This window comes from Cyclopterus lumpus, chromosome 10 (assembly GCF_009769545.1).
Source record: "Cyclopterus lumpus isolate fCycLum1 chromosome 10, fCycLum1.pri, whole genome shotgun sequence".
Taxonomy (NCBI): Eukaryota; Metazoa; Chordata; class Actinopteri; order Perciformes; family Cyclopteridae; genus Cyclopterus; species Cyclopterus lumpus.
In genome coordinates this window covers 17,020,611-17,047,705 of record NC_046975.1, presented here as the reverse complement: position 1 = coordinate 17,047,705, position 27,095 = coordinate 17,020,611, and the positions used below count along the sequence as shown (strand labels likewise).

Genomic DNA, 27,095 nt, shown 5'->3' with positions numbered 1-27,095 from the left:
ATATAAAAGGAGGGATAAAACCTTAAACACACGAATTGTTACAGTGTTCAAAACAAACTAAATATGGGTGCTAAACGGATGACGTAATTGCATATGGACCTACACAAGTGTAGATACGTGGTTTCTCCGCTGTATAAAAATACTTTAACTAAGTATACGGCGACCTGAAACTGGTTCACACAAATAAAACAGGTATACTCGACAATATTTTAATCAATGACACGTTCAGCGTGGGTTTATGTGGCTATTACAGCACACCTAACCGGTGAATATACCCTCCTCTTTCTAGCTCGAGTGGTAGCGCCCTTAGACTCGCACAGGCAGCCACATATTTGACAAACTAGCAATGGTTGGCTAGTCAGTCAGGAGTTAAAATATCGATACAAATATATATTTCCCTGACACATAACCCGTCTACGTTTATGCCAAGGATTTAGGTTTCCGCGTGAACAGGATGTCAACTCCAGCAAGACGACGTTTAATGAGAGATTTTAAACGGTAAGCGAAAGGAAAACATCAGTGAAGTACGCTAAGAGCGTAAGCTAACGTTAGCTCGTTAGCGTTAGCCCATAACGGCTCCTGAACTACAACTCTAATAATACAATACACATTGTACTGGTGGCATCGTTGTGTGCGAGGGCACTGAATGCTAGTTTTGGAGTCGTGTTAACTAGTTAACGTCTCGTCACAGATTAACAGGTAACGCGCCTGCCGACCAGCGTTGGCAAGGCAGCGAGTAGCAACGACGGTGTTGTGCAATTCATGGTCACTGCTCGCTGTCGTGGATACATGATGTCGTGTGTCGATGTTTTTAAACAATGTAACATAATAGTCTCGCCTTCACCGAAACTGTCAGTGGTTAGTGTGTGTGTGTGTGTGTGTGTGTGTGTGTGTGTGTGTGTGTGTGTGTGTGTGTGTGTGTGTGTGTGTGTGTGTGTGTGTGTGTGTGTGTGTGTGTGTGTGTGTGTGTGTGTGTGTGTGTGTGTGTGTGTGTGTGTGTGTGTGTGTGTGTGTGTGTGTGTGTGTGTGTGTGTGTGTGTGTGTGTGGACTCACTGGTCTGTATTTGTAACTGGTTATACTGGAGAATGCGGGTCAAGTCGGTGGCCAGATGGCCCTTCACAGGCAGATGAAAGGTTTGGGGAAATGAACACTGGCTAAATACACGATGATCAAGGGATCTCCGATTCCCGGGCCCATGATAGATCACTATCTAAGCCTGAGGATGAGCAACCATCTGCCAGGCAGTCACTAAAGATCTGCAGACACTCCAGCACAGTCCTCTACTGCACATGGTTTATTATCTACAATATGTTCCGACTAAATTGAACTGATGGCCACAGACAAAGGCCGAGAGTTAATTCTGGTGTGCCCACTGTCTAAATTAATCAACACAGAATTTCTCTGACAACGTGACTAAAGGACTACATTTTAATATACAGTCACTAAGAACTTGTCTGGAATGGCCAAGCAGGTAAATGAGATAGGACAATGCATCATAGACAACTCTATTTCCAACCTTACAACGGTATGATTTATTACCAAAACAGACATTCCAGGTGAGTAGTTAGCATTGTATTCATGTTTCCAGTGTTGCATGTCCAGCTGTAAATCCTGGTGGAGTGTTTGCGATTGAAATAGCCTTTAGAAATTGAACTTGTATTCCTGTTTTCATATTCAATGGAGCCTTGCTGTCTGCTGATTTAACTTCTATCTGTTTTGCTCTTTTGAATATCACCTGTATTTTGTGATACCATTGTGCTTTTTTTTACTCTGTTAGACTGCAAGAGGATCCTCCAGCTGGAGTTAGTGGGGCACCATCAGAGAACAATATCATGGTATGGAATGCTGTCATTTTTGGGTAAGTTAAGTTTAGGTCATTTGTTAAGACCATTCATTTTAATGATCAGTAGTTTTGTAGAAATAGTCACAGCTTGTTTTTGGACATACAATGTTATAATACTGTAGTTTGTGAGTATTTAAAATTAGGGTATGAAAAGTGAATTGGATGTTTTTGTTTTTGAAAGTGATGATTGAAGGTCTGTTTTTTACATCTGTTTTAGACCTGAGGGAACACCTTTTGAAGATGGTAAGTCACCTTAAAACTCTTTACATCCAAATGTGTATTTCCAGCCCCCGTTATGACATTACTCATTATTATTCACGAGGACCCTATCATTGGACATGGGAGGTTAAATGTTATTGATTGGTATGGTAATTATCAGTTGTGATGCCTTGAGTGTTAAATAAAAATCACCAGAACAACCAGATCAAATAGATACATGCATTTTCTAGTTGGCTAGATTACGGTAATGCACTGTAACACTGTTACTTTTCCTACGATAAACTGTTACTAGTTAATGTATCTCAATTAACACAATGCCGTGTCTTTTTACTTTCAGGAACCTTCAAACTTACCATTGAATTCACAGAGGAATATCCAAATAAACCTCCAACAGTGCGATTTGTCTCAAAAATGTTTCATCCAAATGGTATGTTAGTTATATAGCACTATTTAAATTGCAAAAAATACATTTTGTTACACTTATATTTAATGTAATAAAATTATGTATATTTTATTTTATATTATGTGTGCTACTTTGCAGTGTATGCCGACGGCAGCATATGCTTAGATATACTTCAGAATCGTTGGAGTCCAACCTACGATGTCTCTTCAATCTTAACTTCAATACAGGTAATCTAACATTCATGCAGGTAAACACATCGTGTGCCAATGCAAATTAGGATTAGTTGAAGTGACAACGAGAAATATCTATGTAAACAAGTAATGTATACGTTATGACTGTCTAATGTCATAAAGCTTAATTTGAAACATTTTCTGTTGTGTATTTCAAGTCTTTACTGGATGAGCCAAACCCAAACAGTCCAGCCAACAGCCAAGCAGCCCAGCTGTACCAGGAAAACAAGCGGGAGTACGAGAAGAGGGTTTCTGCTATTGTTGAACAGAGTTGGCGTGACTGTTGACCCGCGTTATCGCTCGAGTATGAACAGTGTCCGGCCCAGAATCAAGAAACCACGATCAAGAAAACAGCCGATCTCACAGAAATAAAACGACACATTTTAAAATCCTTCTCAGTATATTTGTCCCATAACTGTTGCTCAGTTTGTATGCTGTTGTTGTGGCATTCACTCCTGCCAAATGCTATTGTTGGGCTATAGCGTATGTTTGTTAAAAGTAAATGTACCTTGTTATATCTGGGTTACTTGCTACATGCACCAACTCTTTTCTTAAAAAAAGAAAAGAAAAGGCAATAGTCTGTCACTTTTCTACCCGTTTATTTTTGTACATGAAGTAAACTGGATGACAGTGACAGTCAATTAGATGTGCTTGCTGCGTGGTTTGCTGTGTAGATACCGACACTACATCTTTACAAAAAAACAGCTGTTCGTGGGTTTCTCCTTCTGTTTCAGTGGCCTCACTTCTTTTGCCTTTGTTTCCATCTGTCCTTTTGAATGCCTTTCAGAGGGATATAAAATTAACCCGGCATGGACATCCATCCCTCTAACAGGTTGTCAGCTCAACAGATGCCTTTGGGGTCATTTTTATCTCAACTGTTTCTTGTAAAGCCTTGCCTTTGCATTAAAACAAAAGTTATAGATATTGGTGAATATATATATATATATATATATATATATGTGTGTCTCTCTCTTCAACAGAAACAAAATATTTAGTTCCCTTTCCGGGCACATAACTTTGTTTCATGCACAGTTTCATAATGCTGACATTTCTATGCTATTTTACAATCTTACAAATCAGCTGACAGTTTAAAAACAGGAAGGTGTCTGTTTTCAGATTATAAAACTTTGCACTTGTAACCCATGTAACAAACTGTACATTTTCTTGTAAATAAAATAAATATACATGAGTTGTCTGTTGCTTTTTAACTCGATACAAAAATATCCATCTGTCATCAGTTTAAATTTATTCAGTCGTTACAGCTGTGAAAACAAGCAGACAAGTTAACTGTACTCACATAAACCAACACATCTGACATTTAACAAAGATCATAGCTTACAGTTTCCATGTAAAGATTTTCTGATTATGGATGCAGCTTGTATTTGTAGAATGACCTCCAGGTGGGGAAAGAGCAGACAGCATTGCTGGTAGAGAGAGACGCATCACTACATTGAGACTGATATGAGCATCGGGCTACAGTTTGATGCCTCTCGTGAGTCAACTGTCAACAATGTTCAATAACAAGCAGTGAAAAGCTGCATTTTCTGCAAATAGCCACCAAACAAAAAGTCGATCTTGGTAACAGAAAACAATTTGTATTTTTTTTTTTTTAAATGACCATTTTAATTCCTAAATTAAGGAAATGATACCACAAAGTATTGAAGCTTGTGCAAAAGTTAAACAAATAGACTTGGAATGGCAGGAGACAACAAAAAAAAGACAAATCACTTATTCTAAAGCTCTTGCTAAAGCTAAAGTACAATGCATGGCAAAGGAATGGAGAAACCACAGGTGATCCCTGAAGGATTCTCTTTTATTCATGTGTGTTGTAAGTTTGTCACATACAAGTATAAACACAGCAGTTAAACTTGAGTGTGATTTGTACTGAAGTCTAAATGGATATCCAATGTTTAAATATTTTGCCCTGCATGCACGTCAGTGAATGGCCTGAGGTTTCACGAGCTCGTACCGTCCCACCTGTCCCTCCTGTAAAAGCTGACCAATAAGCTGGTCTTTGTGTACTTTGCGACTGACAATAAGGAACCGCTGCCGTCCCTGTCCGTACGACTTGCTTCGTAGGCCGTATTTCTGAGATATCTGGTGGATCTGCTTGCGTTCGTCGTTGGTGAGGTCAGTGGAGAATCGAAGGTCGTCCTGACGGTCTGAACTAGCGTAGTTACGAATGATGTTCTCAATGTCACGCTTGCTGAGCTGGTTTCCGGCTTTGTTCGTGTCCATACCAAAACCTTCTCTGGAGAACTGCTCCTTCACTCTGATAGGTTCTGCGATCCCTTCCCCGTCTCTGCCCAGACCACCTCCTTTCCAGCCCATCTTGCGGAGCAGCTGGTTTCCGATGTTGTCTTCCTTAATCTCCTGCTTTATGGCCTCCTGACCGGAGCGAGCCAGGATCTGGGATCGTGATATGGCGTCACAGTGACCCTCCTTTCTGAGGTTGGATTTGACCACAGCCTGTGTCTGCCTCAAGGTGGTCAAGGCCTCCTTTGCTGCAATGTGCTTCACAACTTTCTTCGGCCCAAGTCCGGCTGCTACATACTGTCCTTCCAAATAAACCTCACACCTCCATCGATGATCAGGCAGAACTGTGAACTTGTAATCAGCAGTCACTTTATTAAACTGAGCTGTGTCATTAATGATACAGATTGCATTGTCAGAGTTTTCCAGGATGACCAACTCACTCAGATGCTTCTTTTTGCCAACCTGTGGTCCAAAGCGTCCACCAGAATCTAATTGACTATTTCCTCTGGAGTATTGTGATAGTTGTTGGTGCTGCTGCTGTTGCTGTTGCTGCTGCTGCTGTTGTTGTTGCTGCTGCTGCTGCTCCTCCTGTTGTCGTTGCGCCTGGTTCATCCGAAGTTTCCTCACAGCATCTTCAGCCGCTGAATGCTTTGAGCTCTTTTTGGTACCCGTTGACTGCGACACCAGCTCACCCTGCAGGAAAACACTGCACAGCCAAGCACTGTTGTTGGGGAGGAGGTCAAACTTATAGTCTATCTTCATGCGATTAAAAGCTGCAGAGTTGTTGAGTATGCAGATGGCGTCATGAGCATTGTCCATAACCACAAACTCTGTCCAGTGCTTCCGTTGGTCAGGCTCGTATTGTCCCTTAGAGCTGGGTGTCGGTTTATCCTCTGGGTTTCGGAGTGCAGGCAAAAAGCCGGGGGTTGGGCTCTGCATCTGGCACACAACTATGTCATTGACTACAGAGTGTCTATATTTGCGCTGCACCACACGAACCTCCACCGTTTTCAGGAAGAGTTTAACAGCCTGCTCAGAGGCCCGGTCCCTTGCTCCATTTTTACTCCCAGAGTATCCGGTGGCAAGATACACACCCTGACATCTCAATTCACAGGCGTAACCATCGGTTGGTACTTTCCTATTCTTCGGTAGGTCGGATTGAGGAATATCCTTCAAGTTGACATAAATATACTCGGGATTAGTCTTGCAAGCCTGAATGCTGCGGCTCAACATGAAATTATAGTTTGGCGATTCACTTCCAGTAATGAACATTGGGTCCATAAACGCAACAGCCAATGCAGACGCTACATTGGAAATCAGCCTTTGCTTCTCATCCATTATTGGCTGAGATATTGGAATAGGCTGTGATGAAGAGACGGCCTGAGAAGTGGTGGGACTGCTCCTGCCTGGGCTGTTGTAGACTCTGCTGAATGGCCTGCTTGATGCCGGCCGGTCCAGATGACCGTATCCCAAACCCTGACGCCCTGAATCCCAGCCTCCTGATGTGCTCCCTCCCCCGTATCCATTGTATCTGTGGGACTGAGAAAAGGAATCTGAACCTCGAGAGGAGTGGGTTTCATACTTGGCGGAGTAGTCCTGCTCTGTTTTTACCATAAAGTTTGAACTAGGCCAACGTCCTCCATACCCCAACCCACTTGCGCTACCTGAACAAATCTCTCTGTCTCTATGGGAACTCCAAGAGTCAGAATTGTATGATGGCACTCTGTCAAAAGAAGGCCTCAGGGAGGAGGAGCCCTGCGCTCTGCTGGTGCCGCCGTAGGTAGAGCGTTCAGAGTCCCACTGTCTCGCACCAAACGACTCACTCCTCCTGCGCTCCTTATCGTTTTCCTTCTCATCAGTGCCAGTTCCTCCGCTACTTCCACCACTGACAAAGTGTACAGGCTCAAATCGAGGTCGGGAACCAAATTTTGACATAGGCATTTTCCTCATGGGCTCGTCTCCTGCAATAACATAATAGAGGTTAAAAAATAAAAGTGTCCAATTTGACAAATAATAAATTAATTATCAACTAAGATGGGCAAAAAAGGGTTAATGTCATAAAAGTCCCGTGAAACCTGTTTGAAGGTGCGATTTCATTCTTTTCTTCAAACGGGATGTTGTGGCAGAACTCAATGGTCAAGTTTCTGAAGTTGGCAGGTCAAAGACTGTAAAATGGGCACAAATTGTAACTTGCCTCCTTAACCATCCCCATTTACAGAGGAGGAAGATGTGCATTTCAAAGTGTTGTGCTACGCAGATCTGAGCCTTTAACGATAAGTCTGGTGACCGTCTGTATTTTTCTTATTGTTAACAAATCCCATGAAAAATTGACTTAAATAAGCACTTAAATAGTAAATAGCTCCTTCTAACACAGAGACTGATGTGCATACATCTTTACAGAGAACAGGACAATGTTTCCAGAGTGTTACATTTTTAACGTTAAGATGTCGGCCATATTGTCTGCCCAGAGAATACACTGATATTTCTGTTGCTGCTGTTTACATTCTCCCGACACAAAAAAAAAAAAAAATGCAAAACAGGAATGAATTACCATTTTTGTTCTGTTATGCATTTCTTGGGTACCATCAATACAACTGCATTTAGTTGTGCAACCCTGTGTTGCAGAAAGACAATAAATGACCCTTGAAGTATTGTCTGTAAAGCCAAAACCCAATATATGCACTGTAGTTTATTTATCATCAATCCCACATACTCTCTCCTGCTGCCTTAAAACTCAGTCGTGCACCAAATATGCAGCTGAAAATTGACCCCAACTAGGTCAATGCACTACTTTGCCCCAAAACAGCCTTTTGTTCAATAAATGAACGTTTTACATGTCTATGAGTAATTATAAAAGTGTGATAAAAATATATACATTTGGGCATATTTGGATATTAAGATGAGAACCACAAACAGCAGATAACCACAAGATGATACAACCCAGATCTACACTTACTGCCATCAGAAGAAGTAGGTCTCTTTTTTGCTTCAGAACTAGGACTTGGGTCAAAGGAGGGCATTTCGCCAATGCCAGTCCCTTCTGCCATCACCAGCAGTCCAAATCAAATGCAGGCCATACCTGTTATTGAGGCAAAATATGTGAGTTAGACATTACATGAATGGACAAAATATAAAACACACACACAACATCTGGACGTACAGAGTTAAGACTCCATGCTGCCTGAAGGCTCACAACATTCCGTGGAAAACAAACACCAACCGGCAGCAGCATGCAGGGACTGAAACACAAACTATCGATATGTGCCTGGACAAAAAAACAACCAATGATGTACTACTGTAATACTGATATTAGCAAGTTACGATTTTAAACGAGGGGAAATACAGTTGCATTTGGCATCAAAACAAGGCCCCGACAGAATGACGCAGTAGGCCGACTGAGTTCCTTTCTCACAAGCAAACGTGTTAAAAAAAATATACACACATTAACATTTAAATGTACGACTTGTTCGCCGCGTCACATTCCTACCTTAAGGTGTAGCCTTTGGTCCGATTTGTACCTCTGTCCCTCGGCTTAGGAAGAGACGGTGCATGTAACCGTGTTTAGCTAGCGAGCTAACACGGGCTCACCTGGTTGAGACTGCTAGCTTCAGCCAGCTAGCTGCTAGCCTCGAGCTAACCCGGATGCTCTTCAGCAGCAGCAACCTGCTCATATAGTTTTATTTCAGATTCAGAAACCAACATGTACGTGTGTATCCTCTCGGTGTCGCATATGAGACGGTCGGATTGAAAAGATGCGTAAAACCTCCTGGGAGCTTCATACACCCATTGAACTAGCTAGATAGCTAGCAGAAAGCCTCCATTTTCTGGTCCAGCTACAGTTAAAAAAAAAAACATGGCGTCTGTCAGCGCACTGACCCAGAATGCTTTGCTGCCGGACAGTTTGAGCACACTGGGCTGCTGTAAATTCACGCCAGAGAAAATATAATATACATCTATTTTAGTTTTTACTAACTAATCAAATAAGTTACGTCTCCTTTAAAAATGTACACAGGTATTACTCAGCTGATCATTATTATCCTGTCGAGGTAATCAAATTATGTGAGTGCTCTCAGCAACACGATACCTTCAATTGTTCTGGCACTGTACACACTAAAAGCCTTTTAGTAAAAGGCTATGAAAGGACGTGAGTAAATTTAATATTGATCATATTGACTCTGATTTCACTTCATGCAAAGAGAAGGTTTTGTTTTGTTTTAATTAATGCAATGGCAATGGAACTAATGAATATTATACTATGTACATAATCTTACTTTTAGCAAAATCGTCCACAAATCAAAATTGTATAACTCAAAACCCTTTTTGATTATGTTTGGGAATGGAACCAAGCATTATTAGAGACCAGTCCCTTCTACATCCCCGTACCTCAATGTATTTACATCTTGATTTATCTTTGTACTTTGCTTCATATAAACCATTACATGAATTCTCCTGACAAATTGATATACACCTGCTCTTCCTAGCATTGCAAACACAAATGTATTATTAGTAGTAGTACTACCACAGTATAACATTATGTGGTACAAGTAAAAGTACATTTCCCTCTTAAATATAGTGAAGTAGAAGTTTCATTGCAATTCCTAAAGTACATGTACTGTAAAAATGTACTTCAGTACAGCGCATGGTGCAATGCACTTATTGCATTTCACCATGTGCTTTCTTAAACTGTGACATGTATTTTATACCCATCATATATTGCAGAATAATTAACCCAATACTATTATTACATTAGGTGTGTTTTTATTGCACTGCCATTGTAGTTTGCACCCCAAGCTTTAAAATGCTGCCTTAATATCAGGCATTCAGCTGATATATTGCACCCCAAGCTTTAAAAAAATGTTTCATGTGGAATGTAATTTTGTTTTTGTATAATTAAGTTTCTCTTTTATGCCCCTCAGGTCCATTTAATTGTGCTTTATGTCAATAATATGTGTTCCCTATTCTTGGTTTTCTCTTGTTTAAATTAAGTTAAAATACATTACAAAATGTATTCTTTACCATTTAACTGCTGAAAATGGAATCTCGCTGTTTTAATAATCATATACAGTAGGGAGTACTGATTATGGGTCCTATTAGCAGTTTCACAGCCCACAACAACTATAATGCTACTGTTATTTAAAAAAAAAAAAAGATAATAAACCATCACTGTCCAACACTGTAAATAAAGGCAAAAGCTTAATATGTTTGGATAATTTTTTTTTTTTATTGAAAATGTACATCAATGGAATCAAACTAAAGTAAGATATTTAATTATTTGTAGTGTGGGAGAGTTTTTGACTACAAGAGGTGATGACTGATACTAGAAAAATGTATGGCATTTTCTGACACCAATGTTACTTTACACTCAGATTTACGTCCAAAGGTCATAGGTAATAAACCACAAGTCTTCACTTCAATACACAAAATATATCCTTATAAATTATACAAATGGATGAGTATCTTTTTAATACTCCTATCTGGGATTCAGTTCAACTCCATCTTACACTAATATTTGGCAAAAAAGGGAGCTGAAATGATAGGACAGAGTAAATATACATTAATAATATGCACCATTTGAAGAAAACCGCAATGAAGTTAAAATAGATTGCAAAACTGAATTATTAAGGGATAAAAAACAAGCAGGTCAAAGATCAAAGAGGTAATCAAATAAAAAGATGCATGCAAAATATATAGAATAGGCTGGTGAATATTAAAGCACAATGTTTAATAAAAAGGCCATTACATGTGACCTCCATGGTATTCTACAGTGACTTGTAAACATGGGCAGCATCAAATGAAGTGGTAAGAAGGAATATTGCTCTTTTGGCTTTTGCATTAAATCAATTTTAGTGTTCAGAATACCTGGAACCAGAAGGTTTTCATTTCAAACTGGACTAGATTCGAGAAAACAACATGACTCATTATATTCATAACACGTTAAACATAGTGCATTAGGTGCTTCTTGACTTGAGTTGTTCTCAATGTTTCAGGAGCCTGTATTAAGAACCCTATTGAAAAGATGAGTGCATAGACCAGGTCATTGTAATTAAAATAATAATTTCACACAAGTCATGTCAATGTGTTAACCCCAACTGATCATTTCTTTATATACATTAAGACATAACAGCAGATTTAAACTGTGCCCGGTTCCCAACCTGCATGGGTTTAGAGCTTCACTAGGTGGTCAGAAATACCATGCGAGTCCACATAAGGCCATATTAAAAAAAAAAGGAGAAGTAATGGGGAGAATAAAAAAAGGGTCGATACAGCGAGAAAAACGGGGAGAGGTAAAGGGTGCTTAGTTCTTGCTGAAGCTGCAATCCCCTCTTCAGGTGGTCAAGACAGATTAAAAGAAGCTAAAGAGACAAAAAAGAGAAAGCCAGCAGTTAGAAAGGTGGCAAAGCAGAAACTCTTACAAAACAACACACGTCAAGCTTGAGATACAGAAGTGCATCTGATTTTAGGTATAAAATATATCTAGGTTTGATTATCATAAATACAAAGTTAGATGGTAAAAAATCCCTGGGATCACAGTTGTTCAAGCAACACAATAAGCATAAAACAATGAGATTATATTGTGCCCACTGATGATGCTGCATGATTGTTCAACTGTGAATTGATCACATCTCATCTGTGGTCCGATTTACAAGAGAAATAATAATATGTTAATAACGATCCAAATACGACAATAAATGAACAAGTGCGCATATAATCTCCATCAAGTGGAAAAGGTGTTAGTAACAGCCCAAAAACAAACTGTGCACATTTAAACATAAGCAGAGGTACCAAAAAAAGAAGAAGCTGCAAGATTTGGATTGCTGAGGGTGAGGTTAGAGCTGCAGTGAAACACAGATACACATTAATCAATTATATATAATAATCAATTATAAATATTTAATTATAGCAGAGCAGGTAATGATTAAGAAACCCTGAAGGATGGGGTCCACAAAGCCTCTGGTCACATTTGAGGTACTCAGTACCCACAAAGGCTGGTCCCCTAGCAAAGCTTGAGTGCTGAGGGCCTACTCAGTGCAGAGCCAAGGATTACTGCAAAGGAAAGTGAAACCAGACAAACCAGTGAGCTGAGGATTAGCAGGAGGGAATGGCTATTTCTTTGTCTTCGTGTATTTTTACCCTGGTAGCATGTGGAAAGGGTTTTTATGCAGCAATGTCTTGAATCCAAGACAATTTGATCTCTCATGAGAACCAAAGCAACCGTGAACCTTGAAGTGGTGAAAAAACAAGTAATAACTGATCACACCGTCACAGTAACGCATTCATTCACGGCCTTCGAGACTTGGTCAGTATTAATCTCCAACTAAGAACAAATCAACCTGGAACGCTTCATCCTGCAAATTGAGCTGACCCATTTGGATTGATAACACTTTTTGTCTAATCTCCTAATTTACGGCAATATTTGTCATACACAATGATTATGGCCACAGTTGTAATATTTGGTGAAAAATTGGCCTTTATTTTCTTTTGAGATAATATTTCTTTTATGTGTAACACCGATACAAACACTGGACATCATAAGGAACTACTTTTAAATGTGCCTTCAAGGTAAGTAAAGAAAGAAAGAAAGTTACAATTGCACCGACAACATTAATATATACTCAAAAAACATCACATTTGTGTATAAAAAAAGTGCAAATGTGAAAGCTAATACAAGTATGCAAATAACACATGACAATGATTGAGGTATGGGAGAAGTGGCAAGGAGATTAGGCTCACAACTACTCATGCATCTGGATAAAGTGAAACAGCATCAGCAAAAGGACATAAATAACAGAACAAATTTAATTTTAAATTCAATTAATATTGTAGGTAAAGTCTATACGGTTGAGGTAATAATGAGTGGAAACTTTAAAGTTATATTTCTTTGATATTATTCAATGTGTTTACATTCTGTAACTACAGTCTACATTGTTAGTGGCGGGGTTCGCCATTACCGAGATGGATTCATTTTGCCCTCACTTGCAAATGGGATTAACAGGAAAAGATGCATCCAGGGTTACCGTATCATTTTATCTCGTTGACATCAGCCTCACTGTTTACGGTTCGCTCTCCTCCAGCCATATTAAGCTGTAGTAAGATACAGCGACTTCTCTTTTATTGCTGCTGCTGCGTCACGTTAAAAGCGATCAAGCCGTCAGAGGAAACACAATGTATTCGTGATCGGTGATCAAAAATTAAACCTGTTTTTTTCAGACCTTGTTGCAGCTCAAGGGGTGATGCTGTACTCACGTGCTGTTACCAGGGTGATGACAGGCCTAAAACCTTAAGTATTATCACTTTAAACTAATAACTAACTAACTAACGATGTCTAAATACTTACACGTTTTTCATTCAGAAACTGCTGTTGCTGTTTGTAAAATGTAGAATCCCCATACAGATTGCTGTGCTTTAATCTGAAGATAGCTCAATATTAACTTAATCCATCAATTGACCTAATTCTTTCTTTCCTGTAATCTTCTGCAGATCTTTGACCACACATAGTGTTCATACTGAGGTCCTACTGTCTGATTCACGTTTCACTTTACCCTCAGCACATTTCTGCCCATCACTACATTAGCCATGTATGTTAATATTCAAAAAGCTCACTCAGTCATGCAATTAATCACTTAATATAAAACAAACATGTACATTTGTATAAAAGAGTCCAGCCAAACAAATGCTTGTCCAACCATATAATATACAAACATCATTCAGCAAAAACTGTCAAACTGATAGCAATGCCCAGCGTCTTCCAGAGAGCAGGGGGCATGTGGAGGGTTGAATTATGGGGGTTTGGGTGAGGGTGAGGGTGGGGAAGGGGTACTGTAAAAAGATGATGGGGTGGAAACTCATTCACAGCAGGATGGCCACAAGGGAGCACTTTTTCTACAGGAATCCTAAGCTGGAAATGAGAGAGAAGGGCTGTTATTGCTTTCTTTTGAGTTAAAACATCATCACGACACACACTGTTCCACATGGGCGACATCACATCAACATTAGTGACCAGGTGGTATTTAGAGGAGGTCGTGCTCAAAAAGGCTCGAGTGCACAGAGGTTAGGCAAGTACAGTCGTCTATTTCTTTCAAATCAGCAAAATAAATGTATTTTATTTGTAAAGGTTTTGTCCCGCCCCCGAGCTTTAATAAACAATGTGTTTGATTGTCTTCTTCCTCAAACAGCAGCTTGCTTTTGTCTATTTTAAGAGGCCTGAGCTGCTTGAGGAGTTTACAGATTGCTAGACAGATGTCTTCGTTCACTTCTACCATCCCCAGCGGTTGAGACTCAACAACATCTCTCTGTGGATTTGGCTTTTTATCCACTCAAGAGGGAGGGGAGGCAGCGGGAGTCATCATATGGCTGTGAGATCAACAAAACATGTCATCGCTACAAACAGAGATGGGCCCCGAGGCTGTTTGCTGCTCTGGTGTGGCCCGTTAGTCTCAGTTCAGCCTTGAATGGTTCTTTGTGCAATTGCAGGGCTGGGTGGGGATGGACTTTGGAGAGCCACAAAAAAAAACTGTTGTGGATTTAGGGAGGCAGATGGGGCAGTTTATCAAATGGGTGTGTGGGGAGCTAATAAACTGGTTGATTTAGAAGCTGGCACAAGGGCAGTAAACACTGCCAGCTCAAGGATATGATGGACATATGATGTTACCGGTGATATACTGTCGGCCTGCACTCATATTAGAATTATTGTGCACATTTATCTCAATGTATTACATAATAAAAGTTTAACTTAAATGCATGTTAATTTAGATCATATATTTAATAGCTTTCAAGGTTCATTTGATTGCGTTTGAATTATAATGTGGAGATGCAGAAAGGCAGTTTTGTGCACATCCTGTTCTATATTTAGGCCAGTTGCAGGATGTCAATTATTAAAGGGGAAAGAAAGGTGAGATTTCACAAACTGTCATTTGGCTGATGTTTATTACTAACTTGTATTTTAAAGTAATTCTTTATTCATGTACAAATCATAAATTAAAAAGGCGATACCTCACTAATATTTGTCATTGTTATATTTTGAGATCGTCGGTGGTGTCTTACCAGAAAAGACGTCCCCATGCAGCATGCAGCAAGAGTGGGAGGAGTTAACTGGAAAACATTACGGATGCAACATAGGTGACACATGCACTCACAGGACAGATTCAGATCGACAGAACAAGCAGTTATTAATAATTGTGTCGTCTGAAAACTGAAGAAAACACTGAAGGATCAAACATAAATGTTATCCGTGTTAACACAACCTCTTTAGTCGGTTCTAATCAGTGACCCACAGACAAAGCTAAAGTTGCACAGAGGCCCCCTTTTTGGAAGAGAAACTTTCGATGCAGAGCTCATAAGGAGAAGAAGTGGCTGTGAAGAAATAAATTAACAGGGAAGAAAATAAAGCAACAAGAACCTTCTCAGTGCAAGTGTCTTCTTCCATTTCTAACAGGCACGGCGTCACATCAGCTTCAACACAAAACCAGGAGTTGATTACCAACATGAAGGGACCAACAATGTCAACAGCACTACAATTATGCTTTAAACACATCTGGCTTCAAACGCTGCCTGTAAGCATGAAACATGCCGTCTCATACGCTCATGGTTAGTGAAAAAACTACAGTATTAATGTCAGATATACCAACGGAAATCCAAAGGCTGTGAGGAACATTGTCAAATAGTTTGCACTGAAAAAAATTATGAAATGTGTATGAAATGTACTTTCACGGTAATGGAGCCGTCCAGTAATTGTTAACAGAGTTGCAAGGAAGTTATTTATACAAATCTGTTCAGAGTATTTCATTTCATGATGAGGATTTCTGACAGTTGGCAACTTTTCAACTATGTAGATGAGGACAGCGAGGCATTGTCACCACTCACTCCTCCTCTCTGCTCCTCTTAATTTCCCACATTGGTGATAAATTATGAATTCTGGTCAGCTCTCTTCGAATGGAATTTAGTGCTGTTATTTTATGGAGGGTAAACTGGAGCAAAGGCCTCTTTCAGAAGATCAGAGTGAGAGTCTGAGAGAAGTCTTTGGCTTAACCACAGCCTTCAACTACTCAACGCATCAAATTACACAAATATGTGGCGGATTATAAACGAGTGGTGACAGAGAAACCACTCAGCGTTTGAACACATTAGCGGGACAGACCCAAATTAAGTTCTGCCTGTAGCACATGTGCACAAAGTGGAATGAATGCTAAAGGAGTTTGCATTATTTCAGGATACGGCTACATATTTTAGTCAGTCGCACAACATAAGAACCCCAAGGAATTTACCACAAACAACTTCTCACACATTGGCAATAACATTCATATACTGATTTGGCAAAGGATCAACATCCTGAAATGTCAATGTAATAATATGTGGCCTTCCTCTCAGGTTCATAGTATGCAGCCTTTTCCAATCCATATACAACTGGAGGTGGTTTCCTGCACCTGAGATGTAAGGACAGATGTCACAGGAAGTCACAGGAGGAAAAGAACAATACTTACTTTTTCCTCTCTTTGTCCCTCTTGAGCGTGGTGGAGCCCCCTGCCTGCTGGGCTTGGTTCTGCAAGAGCTCTGCAGCAGTCTTTTTCTGTTTGAACATGTTGAGCTCGTCGTCCAGAGACTTCCTCTTGTCCTCCACTTTCTTTTTCTCATCCTGGTGAAGCTTCTTCAGGCGGTCAAACTTCTCATGCAGCTATGCATTGGTGAAAAAAAACACAATACTTTAGATTATTTCAAACGAGAGCATAAACTTCCCTAAACAAGTGATGCACATGATATTTCAGGATGATGTGGGATCAGAGTTGAATGATACCTCTTTCTCTGCTTCTTTGAGCTCGGCCTCCTTCTCTTTGACTCTTTGGACAAACATTTGCCTCATTTCTTCTTCTTTTTTCTGTAGCTCACCCATGAACTCGTTCCTCTTCGCTTCGTACGTCTCCTGAAGACTGACACAGGAAAGGGAATAAAACTGAGTTACAGAAACATTTAACCAAACTGGACAACACACCGGCAGACACAAACACAAACGGGTGCTTCCTAGGAATAAAAATTAAGGTTTTAATGATAAATGGATGCAGACAAATGCATAATAAAATAGAGAGCAGAGTAGAAACAAGTTGGTGTAGGTTGAGAACATGAAGATAAAGTCCAGCTGCATGAAAGCAGCCCACTACCTGAAGGGCTTGCTGTCAGGGTCTGTATCTTTAAAACCCATCTCCTCCAGTTTGCAGCGGCGGTAGAGTTCATAGTGGCGCGTGTGAGTCTGCTCTCGCAGGTCCTCCATGTTCACTCTAATCAGCATTTCTCGCAGCTTGACGAAGTCACAGTGATTCTCATTTTCCACTGTGAGAGACAAACACATCATAGAGACACGTGAATGCTTCACTCAACACATCAGATGTCTTCCTACTCATTACAGATCATGTAATAAGTATACATTACATTACATTACATTACATGTCATTTAGCTGACGCTTTTATCCAAAGCGACTTACAATAAGTGCATTACACCATGAGTCCAAACTCAGAACAACAAGAATCAAGCAAGTACAATTTCTTCAATAACGTTAAACTACAGAGTACTATCCGTAAGTGCCATTTAAGTGCTACTAACATACAATAGCAGAAACAGCCAACGCTAGCATCACTTAATGTTTACATTAATCTACAGCAAATAATATCATTCTCATGCATTAAAACATGATAGTTTTATATATAGACCCAGTCAGAACAGAATAGTGTTTATGTCCTGTGGCTTGTTTATTGGTTTATAGACCGTGTGACTGTGTGAGTGCATGTTTACTCACATGATGTCAGTCTGTGGACAGAATCAATGTCAGATAAAGGACAGAAATATTAAACAAAGCAGTTGGTAATTATTAAGAGAGCAATGTTTTTCATTGTTGTTGATGCAATCCAGCATAATGCATTTCAAATGAAACAATGACTGTGAGCATCAAGTCCTGACATTTTAATATTTTCTCTTCTTTGTGGACTTTTATAGACCAAGAAATGAAACTAGCTTTCTATCTATAATACATTACTCACTCAGCTATGTATTGATCAAGTAAGTCAATAATAATAAATCGAGTGAAACATCATCAGGGATATTACATTACTAGATCTGTAGGAAATAAGAGCTGATACAGCGCTAACATAGAGTGTAAGGGTGCTGCAGCTAAATGAGGTTATATAACAACTTATTAACTAGTTTGCAGCAGTGGTTGGAGCCGAGGAGGAATATGAGGACAGGGAGAAGGTGCAGGAGAGGGAGCACGCTCTCATTTCCTGTGCAGGATGTGACCTTGGCTTACCCTGCACCGTCCCCCAGGGGTACTGCCGGGCCTTCACCATCTTGTTCCCAATCTTCACCTCCTCCGTGCTCCCCACCACGGCAAATGGCAAATGGCTCTGTTGAGCAGAGGAAAAAGCAACGTTGCTGTGAAACTTTCTTCAGGACTTTCTACAAATTCCACATACACATAATGACGCTCTGCTAATATTTCATAACTCAAAAATCTGAGAATATTACTGCAATAATCTCATTCATACATGCTCAGGATACATTGCTTAGAACCAGACTATTCGCAGACACCTAGAACCAGCTTTGACAAGAGGATTGATGACTTTTCATCAGAACAGAGTGGTGGTCAGACTGTACAACAACAGCCAAGAGGCAACAGTCTAACAGTTCGGGAGAGTTCAGGCATTTTCACAGATCAGACCTTGTAAACAGTGAGCTTTGGCTCATCTGTCAGTGGACACGGCCCGTTCCCACACTGCAGGCTTCCTGCAGAGTGAGCTGGCTGATTGTGCTGCTCTGAACACACTTCTCCCTGCATGGAGCGGCTTCCTGGCAGCCTGAGCAGACCCAGACACAATGTCTGTCCTGATTCTACAGCACATGGTGTTTATGTCGCTAACGCGTAACAGAATTTACGTTAAAGCATACACAAGTAACATATTAAAAAGGGAGGATTGTCCGGTCAATATTACCTTCCACGTCATTTCTAATATGACCTAAGTAACATATTCTTTGTAAAAGCATGTGATGTAGATAGAAAGTTATGAGACTTACGTTCATGGTGGAGTTGATCTCTGCCACAGACTCATCATCAGTGGGGAACTGGTAGATCTGCACTCCGTTGCTCACCAGCTCACTGGTGATTTTGATTTTAAACTTCGCCAGCTCGCTCTTGGAGATGGCGTCCGACTTGGCAACGATTGGGATGATGTTGACCTGCATTTGAGAAATTAGGAGATGACAAGGTGCAGACAATGCTTTCAGATATGCAGCTAAACACTAGATGCCTGTAAGGGGCAACTTTCTTTCATCACCATTTACATAGTCCACATTTGGAAAAAATAAAATACAAATATATTTTTTTAAATACCACAAGGTCAAATCACATAATTCTGGTCTTTTAGAAGATCTCCACCAGCATTCATTTCGTAACAATAAAATACACAAAACCCCTTTCTTTTATGCCCCTTTCAAAATCACTGGTTAACCAGAATAACCTCTCTTCATCATTTCATTTTCAACACATCATAGTAACTCTTCCTAGCTCCAAGCCTGAGTGTACCACAGACAATTACACATTCTTAAGCCCAAAGTAAATGCAGTAAATGCAGCAAATGGAGCAGCAAATGGAGCAGCAGGCTTCCATTTCCTGCTTCAGATCACAGCTTTCCAAACATCGTGTTAATAGTCAGACTCAAATGATTTCAACAACATTTGTGCTATCCATGTTATCCAAAAAGAAAAGAAAGGAGGTAGGGAGGAAGAGAAAAAAATACAGGCAGGGTCCTTCTTATAAATGCACTTACAACTATCTGATGAGACTTTCCCTCCAACACAACAATTTTCAAGCGCCATCGCCCACACATTCCCAAATGATTTGCTCTCCAACCGGAGGCCATTTAATAGCAAGGGACGCTCAGGGTCATGTGAACAAGTAATGATTTACTTCCCTCCTGTCTGGTGGGGAATCAACATCTTGCTCATGGACACTTCAGCAGAGGTTTGTTTGTACACCCCAGAGGTGAATGTGTAAACAGAGGAGGCTCTGCTCTGGATCACGCTGTCGTGAGCACTTGCCAGAGGGCACAGCTGCTCTGGCAAATACTGAGCCGACTCTTTGTACAAAAGCCAGGACGCCCATGCAAATAAGCTACTGTGGAAAGGCCCTCACAAAAAAACGAGGAGGCTGCAGTCACTGAGCAGACTGCAATTCACAGCTGACCTACACCGACGCAGTAACAAGACCACAGCCAATTGGCATGCAGGCAGATGGCCTAGAAAAGGTTTACGACCCATGACTAGAGTAGATATATAAAATGCTGCAAACAACAATGCAGTGCCCAAGAATTTACTTTCAGTATATCTGTTGCATGCTACAGTAAGTGTGTCCCTGTTTGTAAGCATTATAATGGTTATTCTATAACATCTATAACTGCAGTCCTTCTCGTTCGATGCTAAAAAACTAAACTAAACAACAGACTGGCTATGCATGGCTATAACATTTGTGAATCTTGCCAAATTGCAAATAAACTGCATAGGGTCTATACATTAAAAGAGCCAGTATTAAACCCTAACATTAATTGGAATTGATATGGAACTGATGGAAACACCCAGGATTGAAAGCGGGTATCTGGATAAATTATGCCAAAGCTTCGAAAAACACAAAAAACAAATTCAACAGGAAACTTAGACATAAAATGGCATCTAGCTGATGATAATAGTGTGAAGCAAAGCTCACCTTGCTATCAAGTTTCTTCATGGTCACCAAGTCCAGGGATTTGAGCGAGTGTCCCGTGGGAGCGATGAAGTACAGGCATGCGTGGATGCGGGTGTCGTGGTAGCTGTGTAGCGTGCGCTTTATTTTCAGCTCCTCTTGTAAATATGCTTCAAACTGGGCATCAATGAACTCCACGATAGATTTGTAGCTGTCAGAAAAAAAGAGAAATAGGGAAGTAATTTGAGCATATCTTTTGATGCATTGCATTATTAGCATCCGTCATGTTTCAAAGCAATACATTTTGTGTCACTCTTAAAGTATATAAAAAGTTGAACACTGGTTAGAAAGAGAATTGTGTGGGGTCCTTACCCACATAATCTTTAACTTGTTTAATGAAGCATTTAGGCCACCCTCATCAATTCCAAAATAAATATTATGATTACATTACATTACATTACATTACATGTCATTTAGCTGACGCTTTTATCCAAAGCGACTTACAATAAGTCGCTTATAAGATTATTGTTTTTACATGGTATTTTTATGTTCAGTTGGTCACTAGTAAAAAAAATAAACCACCTAAAAGTGTACATTTTAGTAAGCAGGCATATATTATTTGATCTTAATTTACAATAAATATGCTATAGTGTTTGACAATTATCCATCATGTGTTGAAGCAAAATGCCACAGCTCATACTCTAAACTCAGGTATCGAGCAACTTCTCCGGGTTTACACCTGGTATTTACATTTGAGAGGAACTTCCTGGTAAACACTAAATCTTTAACGTCACAAGTTGATAGAATTGATTTTCAGTTTTGGTCTCTATGAGGACGGACTCATTTGGAGGAAGGTCTCACCTCACCTGGAAGACTCAATTTCAAGGTTTGCAACGAATTGAGAAAGTCTGAACAAGAGTGCTGAATACATTTTTGAAATTGTCATTTTCAATCAATAGACCAATACAATAAATCATTCAACATGACCTGAAAACCAGAAAGTTATATGTGCTACAGAAATTGGAAAATAAGATGTTTGACCTCATGCATTAGGGGCTACAGGAAGCGTCACCCTTCCCAGCGAACACATGACCAGAAACACACAGCAGTATATGCATGTGTACAATGAAGTATGTCCATGTTATTTATTTAATTACGGCAATATGATACTGAACAATTTGTGAAACCTGAAAATAACTGAAGCCTTCTCATAACAGTGAGCTCAGAGAGTTGAAGCTCACATGACATCTCGCCCTGAACTTAACCTCAGAAACAGAGTTAAGCGTTGTTTATACTCGCACTCCGAGCATGAACGGAGGCGTTTATAGTGTGTGCACTGCATTATTCTCCGAAATGCCAGAGGGCATACCAACTAAATTAACTGTGAAGAATCCAAAAGACAACAAGCGTAAGTGTATAGATAGACTGTAAGTGTCAACGGAAAAAAAAAGTAAACTAACCCTCCAATGCAGAGGAGGGATTGTAATTATCTGTAAACTCATATCTCATATTCATGGACTACTTTATTGCCTTTGTAAAAGCCAAGTAAAGAAGCAAGTTGACTAATGCATGCATTATAAAGAAACAAAAGGTTTAATATCCTGTAAACAATTTGATTTGGCTGCAAAATACATACTCTCATGAAGTTTTTGTAGATTCTCCAGTTTCTAAAGCATCTATAAACTGGCCTTCTTTGTATAATCCCCCAACATGTAAATGTGTGTTTATCAGTTAACTATTTGTCACAGGATCGTGCGTGCCAAGTTACAAAAATGCACTCGCCGGCCGTGATTACATCATGTTCCCGCTGGCTTCACTACGGCGAGTATAAACTAAGCTTTAGCAATTAGATTGTGGATCGCAAGCTTGGTCACAATATTTTAGGTTTGATGAAATACACCGAACAAGAGAAAGCATCTACATCTGATTTCGGTTTGTAAGAGTTGATAGAAGGAATCTGCTGTGGAAACTCCCTGAGATGGAGACTGGATTCCACATCCTACGGGTCGGGTACGGTTTCAATCAGGGTCGGGACCGAAAGAACCTGAGCTCCCAAAGGGCTCAGAGCTCTCACAGAGTCAATGTATGTCAGGAATGTAGTGTGCATGATCAAGTGGGGATTTTGGCTATTGTACACAGCCACAAAGATAGATAGCCTGTCAGTAACAACAACAGACCTGTATGAAAAAAAACAGTTTCTCCCTCTCAAAGAAGTGACATGTGTCCAGATTGCATTACCTGTCTTCTTTGTTAATCTGGTCTCCGAAGCCTACAGTGTTGACGACAGTGAGTTTGAGGCGCACGTTACTCTCCTGGAGCTCATAGGTGTTTGATTTGAGCGTGACTCCAGGCTGGTTGTGCTGGGTGGGCTCGCCCTCAAACTTAGTGTTGAACAATGTGTCCATGAGGGTGGACTTCCCCAGACCCGTCTCGCCTAGACAACACAGAGAAATATCATAATGTTAGTGGGATCCGACAATGCTTGATCTTGGTTTCCTTCGGACTAAACTGTTCTCTGCACCTCCATTCAGTCATGACACCCTGCATATTTCCTTCTGCTTAAGTTGATCAAAAACATTTTATTGACCACATTATTTCATGAAATTCAAGTATTATTTGACATATTGAAGATGCCAAACTAAATATAGCATATATACTTAGTCACAAAAGCAGCAAAAATATTTGCTTATTTACTGATAAATTCTGACATGAGTTTATTGTTAACCGTCATATGACTCAGATAAAGAGCTCCCTCTGTAAGAAATTCTATTTTTATTCCTCGCAGCCTGACCTACAGTCTAAGCATGTTAGCCCATTTGTTATGCTCCAAATATCTCATCTTCGCTCAGAATGAGGGACTGACTCAGAAATCAAAACTCCTATAAGCTATAATAAAAATGACATAATATAAACCGTGCAGAAATGTCAGTCGTCTGTTAGCCCAACGGAACCAATGATCTTTTTAATTTGATAACACAACCAAAATATAGAGATCACATGTCTTTGCCTCGAGTAATGCACAGTACTAATGTGAATTGCTTCACTTGTGAGTCACAGCAGTTACAGTTAGCAAGAGAAGATGTTGCTAGTCTCCTGCATCCTCTTTGCTTTCATATTCTTAATGTATAGTTCTAATGTTTGTTAAGAGAGACATGGCTTGGTTGTTATAGCCCCAATATTAAGTAACTATGACATTAGTTTTGTTTAAATTATGAAAAACTCAAACATTAGTGTTGGCAATATCCACTTTTCACTCCATCACAAATATAAATAGACGCTTTTCAGCTTAAAGGCGAGTCGAAACCATCTCACTAAAAATGGCCACCAGGTTCACCTATCATCAAAATCTTTCAAACATACACATTGTTGTAATGCAAGTTTAGACATCTAAACGGCAACATAACACAAAAAGATGCACGCAAGGTCTGAGAGAGCAGTAGCGAATAATGACCATTTCTACTGTACGTGTGTGTCATGTCTTCCCCTCTGTGTTAAACTAAACTTAAAGTATTAGGAGATGTTTGGGGAAAAAACACACAAAAAGCAGAAAGAGAAACCATTTCCAACCAATTGGTTACACATTTCCATTGCTCCTTTGGGATGTTGGTGCCCCTGAAATAACATGATCCCAAATAGCAAAAGAAAATGTGTAACATGCAGCAGGAAGTGATGCAATGTTGCCAAAAACATAAACATCTTAAATTCAAGCCAGACACAAATGGAGTGGAAAAATATTAGAAATGCCTCTCAGTATAACCCAATACAATGAAACAGCACCACAAATTATAGACCTCAAAATGACCATACATTTGAATAACCGCCTTTCTAAAACATCTTAAGGCTTGAGTTTATTGCATGACTGTATTAGATTTCATTAGTTGTAGCTGGGTGCACCTCATAAACTGGCAATTGAGTATATGTGAGTGAATAATCCGAGCACTGAAGTAAAAAAATAAATCTCACTGTGCAAAGCGCTTGTATTCTATAGGTTTTTAACAGTTGTAAAGATGAGTTTCATACTAAAATTAAATAACGACTACAATTCTGAATTTCTTATCTGTACACTTATCTGAGCATCTCACTCATCATGGTAACCATGACAACGGGCCAAAAGGAATCTAAGCAGGTCAAATACAGAGCGATGTGCTTTGCATCTTGTGGAACAGCCTGACTTTTATTGGAGGCAAATAAGTCCTCTTTTAGCCTCAGGAGAGAGAGTAAAAGCATTTCCACGCATGACATACTCACCAACACAGAGGATGTTGAAACAGAATCCGTGGTTGACAGATTTGTTCACAAGCTGATCTGGCATGCTGTCAAAGCCGACATGGCCTGCCAGAGGTACAGCACGAGCACCTTCACCCTAAAATCAACATAAAACATCTGAGTAATATCGATCACTTTATGCATGGAAATGCCTTGTTAAAAGACTACGGCTTCTCTCTAACACTCTACAATGATCATATACATCTACATAATTGTTGTTCTGTGGATAAATAACATTATACTTTCAAATCGAATTAACAAACTTAGACAATATGTACCACAATATTTGATCATGTTAGTCTTTGAGACCGACTTCAGGTACAATGTTGCTCACTTCCTGTTTCCTGAGTCGGAACTGCCTTCCCACAAACGAGACGGCTACAAACCACAATGTACTTATATGGAAAGGTATTGCTGATAATGTGTCAAGACAAATTCAAAAACAACATAGAGCTTTGACAATAAATATATAATTTACTACTGGCAGAGTCCAGTTTGCCACCAATGTGTTTCTGTGGTGTCACTTTGACTTGAACCCTTTAGCTCCGTATTTTTGTCCGGTTGCACTTCCCCTTCACGCTACTTTTATACTGTTTGTACACAATCTATCTCTGGACCAGAGTGACACAAAACACCAAAGTGTAAAAGCACTGTTGTTACATGTGTGTGGGGGTGTGTGGCTGTTGGTGAGTATCTCCATCTCTGTGAATCTCATTTCGGCAGCCCACGTCTACATTATGAGGGGCAGGGAAGCAAAGAATTTAGATTATATGGCAAAGCGAGGGCTCTCAACCAGCTAGACCTCAACCAACCAGCCATTATGTGGCTGAATATAACATAGTGTTGCTTAACTTGCTCTCCAATGTGGCTTTGAGAGGAAAGCATTCCGTTTGAGGGTCAATTTAAAATAACTGGTCAAGCTGGTGGTACTGGACAGTTGTGGATTATTTGGATAGTTGAAATTGGCTTTAAACAGCTGAGGGAGTATTTGGGAAGCTGGGGGTAATGTGACTGGACAAACAGCTCTTTCCTCTTCGGCTGCAAGTGCAAACATTCCTGAAACCATTCTTGCTTTTTCAAGACATTTACAGCCAAGTTACACACTATGGGTTTCCATTCACTGGGCCTCAAAGGGTTATCAAAATGCAAAACCGTGTTATTCTGAGAACTCTTTCTGGGTGTAGCGGTTTCCTCCCCACCAAACAAAAGCCAGGTCAACTTTACACACGCATTTCAAATGACAGCTTCCAAACGACGATAACCGAGTATATGTTTGGTCCATATGTTCTATGAACGTCAGACAACGCCCGGCTGAAAGTTAACGCGACTTAACGTTATTTGAAACAACATAACGGAAATGAGCAGCGTCGCTGTGCTGATACGGGGGCGTTCAGAATGAATGGCCGACCGACGGCTCTATAATAGGTGGTCCGTGAGCTAACTAGCTATGTTAGTACAGAATACACTAGACGGTATTTAAAATATTGAATTCTGCAAAGCCCTGGTTTGTTTGAAACCGTTACTTTTAGCCATCGATATCGGCGCAGGATGTCTGGAGGCGTTAGCTCGCGGAAATGAAGATATTTAACATAAAGCTACGACGGATCAACCTCGGGTCTTTCTTTAAACCACTTATTCTACAAAATCAGTCGGTAAAGGCTAACCAACACCGAACGTCGTTGTTGCTTGGCGACGTTCCAACGAATTGTGGGTGGACTATACGTTAACCATGAAGAAGGGTGCTCGCTAACCTAAATATCTCCCAAACGTAACGCTACGATTATATATTTGACATTGATATAGGATGGCAAACACATTTCAAGAGCGATGTGTTAATGGTGGGAACGGCATTCTGATTAAAATAGGTTACTCACCGCTTGCCTCGCTATCTCAGTTGACGCCATGGTGATTACGGAGGACGAAACCTCTACCGCTGTCTCTAGTTAGCAAAGGAAGCTGAGCTGTGGAAGTTACGCCGAAAGGTGGCCTAGTTGGAATGTACCACTATTCCACAGACTATTATACTACTGTAATAGCTGTGCTCACATCGGGCGTTGTTTATTTGAGACCATTCTAAACGCCAGATAAAACTCGGCTTATGTTTTGAAAAATGTCTTTAAAAAGGTAGGAATAGAAATTAGCGCTGTCCACTGGGCTCCCCCAC

The 27,095-nt window shown here is 40.1% G+C and overlaps 3 protein-coding genes across 7 annotated transcripts; 1 reads left to right on the top strand and 2 right to left on the bottom strand.

Moving 5' to 3' along the window:
* The first annotated feature begins 296 nt into the window (after window positions 1–296).
* Window positions 297–3,239, top strand: ube2a (ubiquitin-conjugating enzyme E2A (RAD6 homolog)). Its single transcript, XM_034543086.1, has 6 exons — window positions 297–498; window positions 1,779–1,859; window positions 2,062–2,087; window positions 2,401–2,490; window positions 2,605–2,693; window positions 2,855–3,239. The coding sequence occupies exons 1-6, from the start codon at window positions 455–457 to the stop codon at window positions 2,981–2,983; spliced, it is 459 nt and encodes a 152-aa protein (XP_034398977.1). The 5' UTR covers window positions 297–454; the 3' UTR covers window positions 2,984–3,239.
* A 686-nt stretch (window positions 3,240–3,925) lies between these two features.
* Window positions 3,926–8,833, bottom strand: nkrf (NFKB repressing factor). 3 transcript variants are annotated; one of them, XM_034543082.1, is made up of 3 exons: window positions 8,440–8,833; window positions 7,909–8,031; window positions 3,926–6,913 (listed from the first exon to the last, which is right to left on the bottom strand). In XM_034543082.1, the coding sequence occupies exons 2-3, from the start codon at window positions 7,997–7,999 to the stop codon at window positions 4,632–4,634; spliced, it is 2,373 nt and encodes a 790-aa protein (XP_034398973.1). In that variant the 5' UTR covers window positions 8,000–8,031; window positions 8,440–8,833; the 3' UTR covers window positions 3,926–4,631. The 3 variants fall into 3 exon arrangements, with proteins under 3 accessions (XP_034398973.1, XP_034398974.1, XP_034398976.1); XM_034543083.1 differs by lacking the exon at window positions 8,440–8,833 and adding an exon at window positions 7,028–7,117 and having other exon boundaries at window positions 7,909–7,983; XM_034543085.1 differs by lacking the exons at window positions 7,909–8,031; window positions 8,440–8,833 and adding exons at window positions 7,028–7,117; window positions 7,504–7,898.
* Window positions 8,834–10,149: 1,316 nt separating this feature from the next.
* Window positions 10,150–26,932, bottom strand: sept6 (septin 6). Of its 3 annotated transcripts, XM_034542881.1 has the most exons (11): window positions 26,806–26,932; window positions 24,914–25,028; window positions 22,904–23,099; window positions 20,690–20,876; window positions 19,006–19,167; window positions 18,242–18,338; window positions 17,102–17,270; window positions 16,741–16,873; window positions 16,430–16,620; window positions 14,994–15,041; window positions 12,398–13,848 (listed from the first exon to the last, which is right to left on the bottom strand). In XM_034542881.1, exons 1-10 carry the CDS (start codon window positions 26,833–26,835, stop codon window positions 15,038–15,040), a joined length of 1,284 nt encoding a protein of 427 aa, XP_034398772.1. In that variant the 5' UTR covers window positions 26,836–26,932; the 3' UTR covers window positions 12,398–13,848; window positions 14,994–15,037. The 3 variants fall into 3 exon arrangements, with proteins under 3 accessions (XP_034398771.1, XP_034398772.1, XP_034398773.1); XM_034542880.1 differs by lacking the exons at window positions 12,398–13,848; window positions 14,994–15,041 and adding an exon at window positions 10,150–11,305; XM_034542882.1 differs by lacking the exons at window positions 12,398–13,848; window positions 14,994–15,041 and adding an exon at window positions 15,056–15,401.
* Window positions 26,933–27,095: the final 163 nt, after the last annotated feature.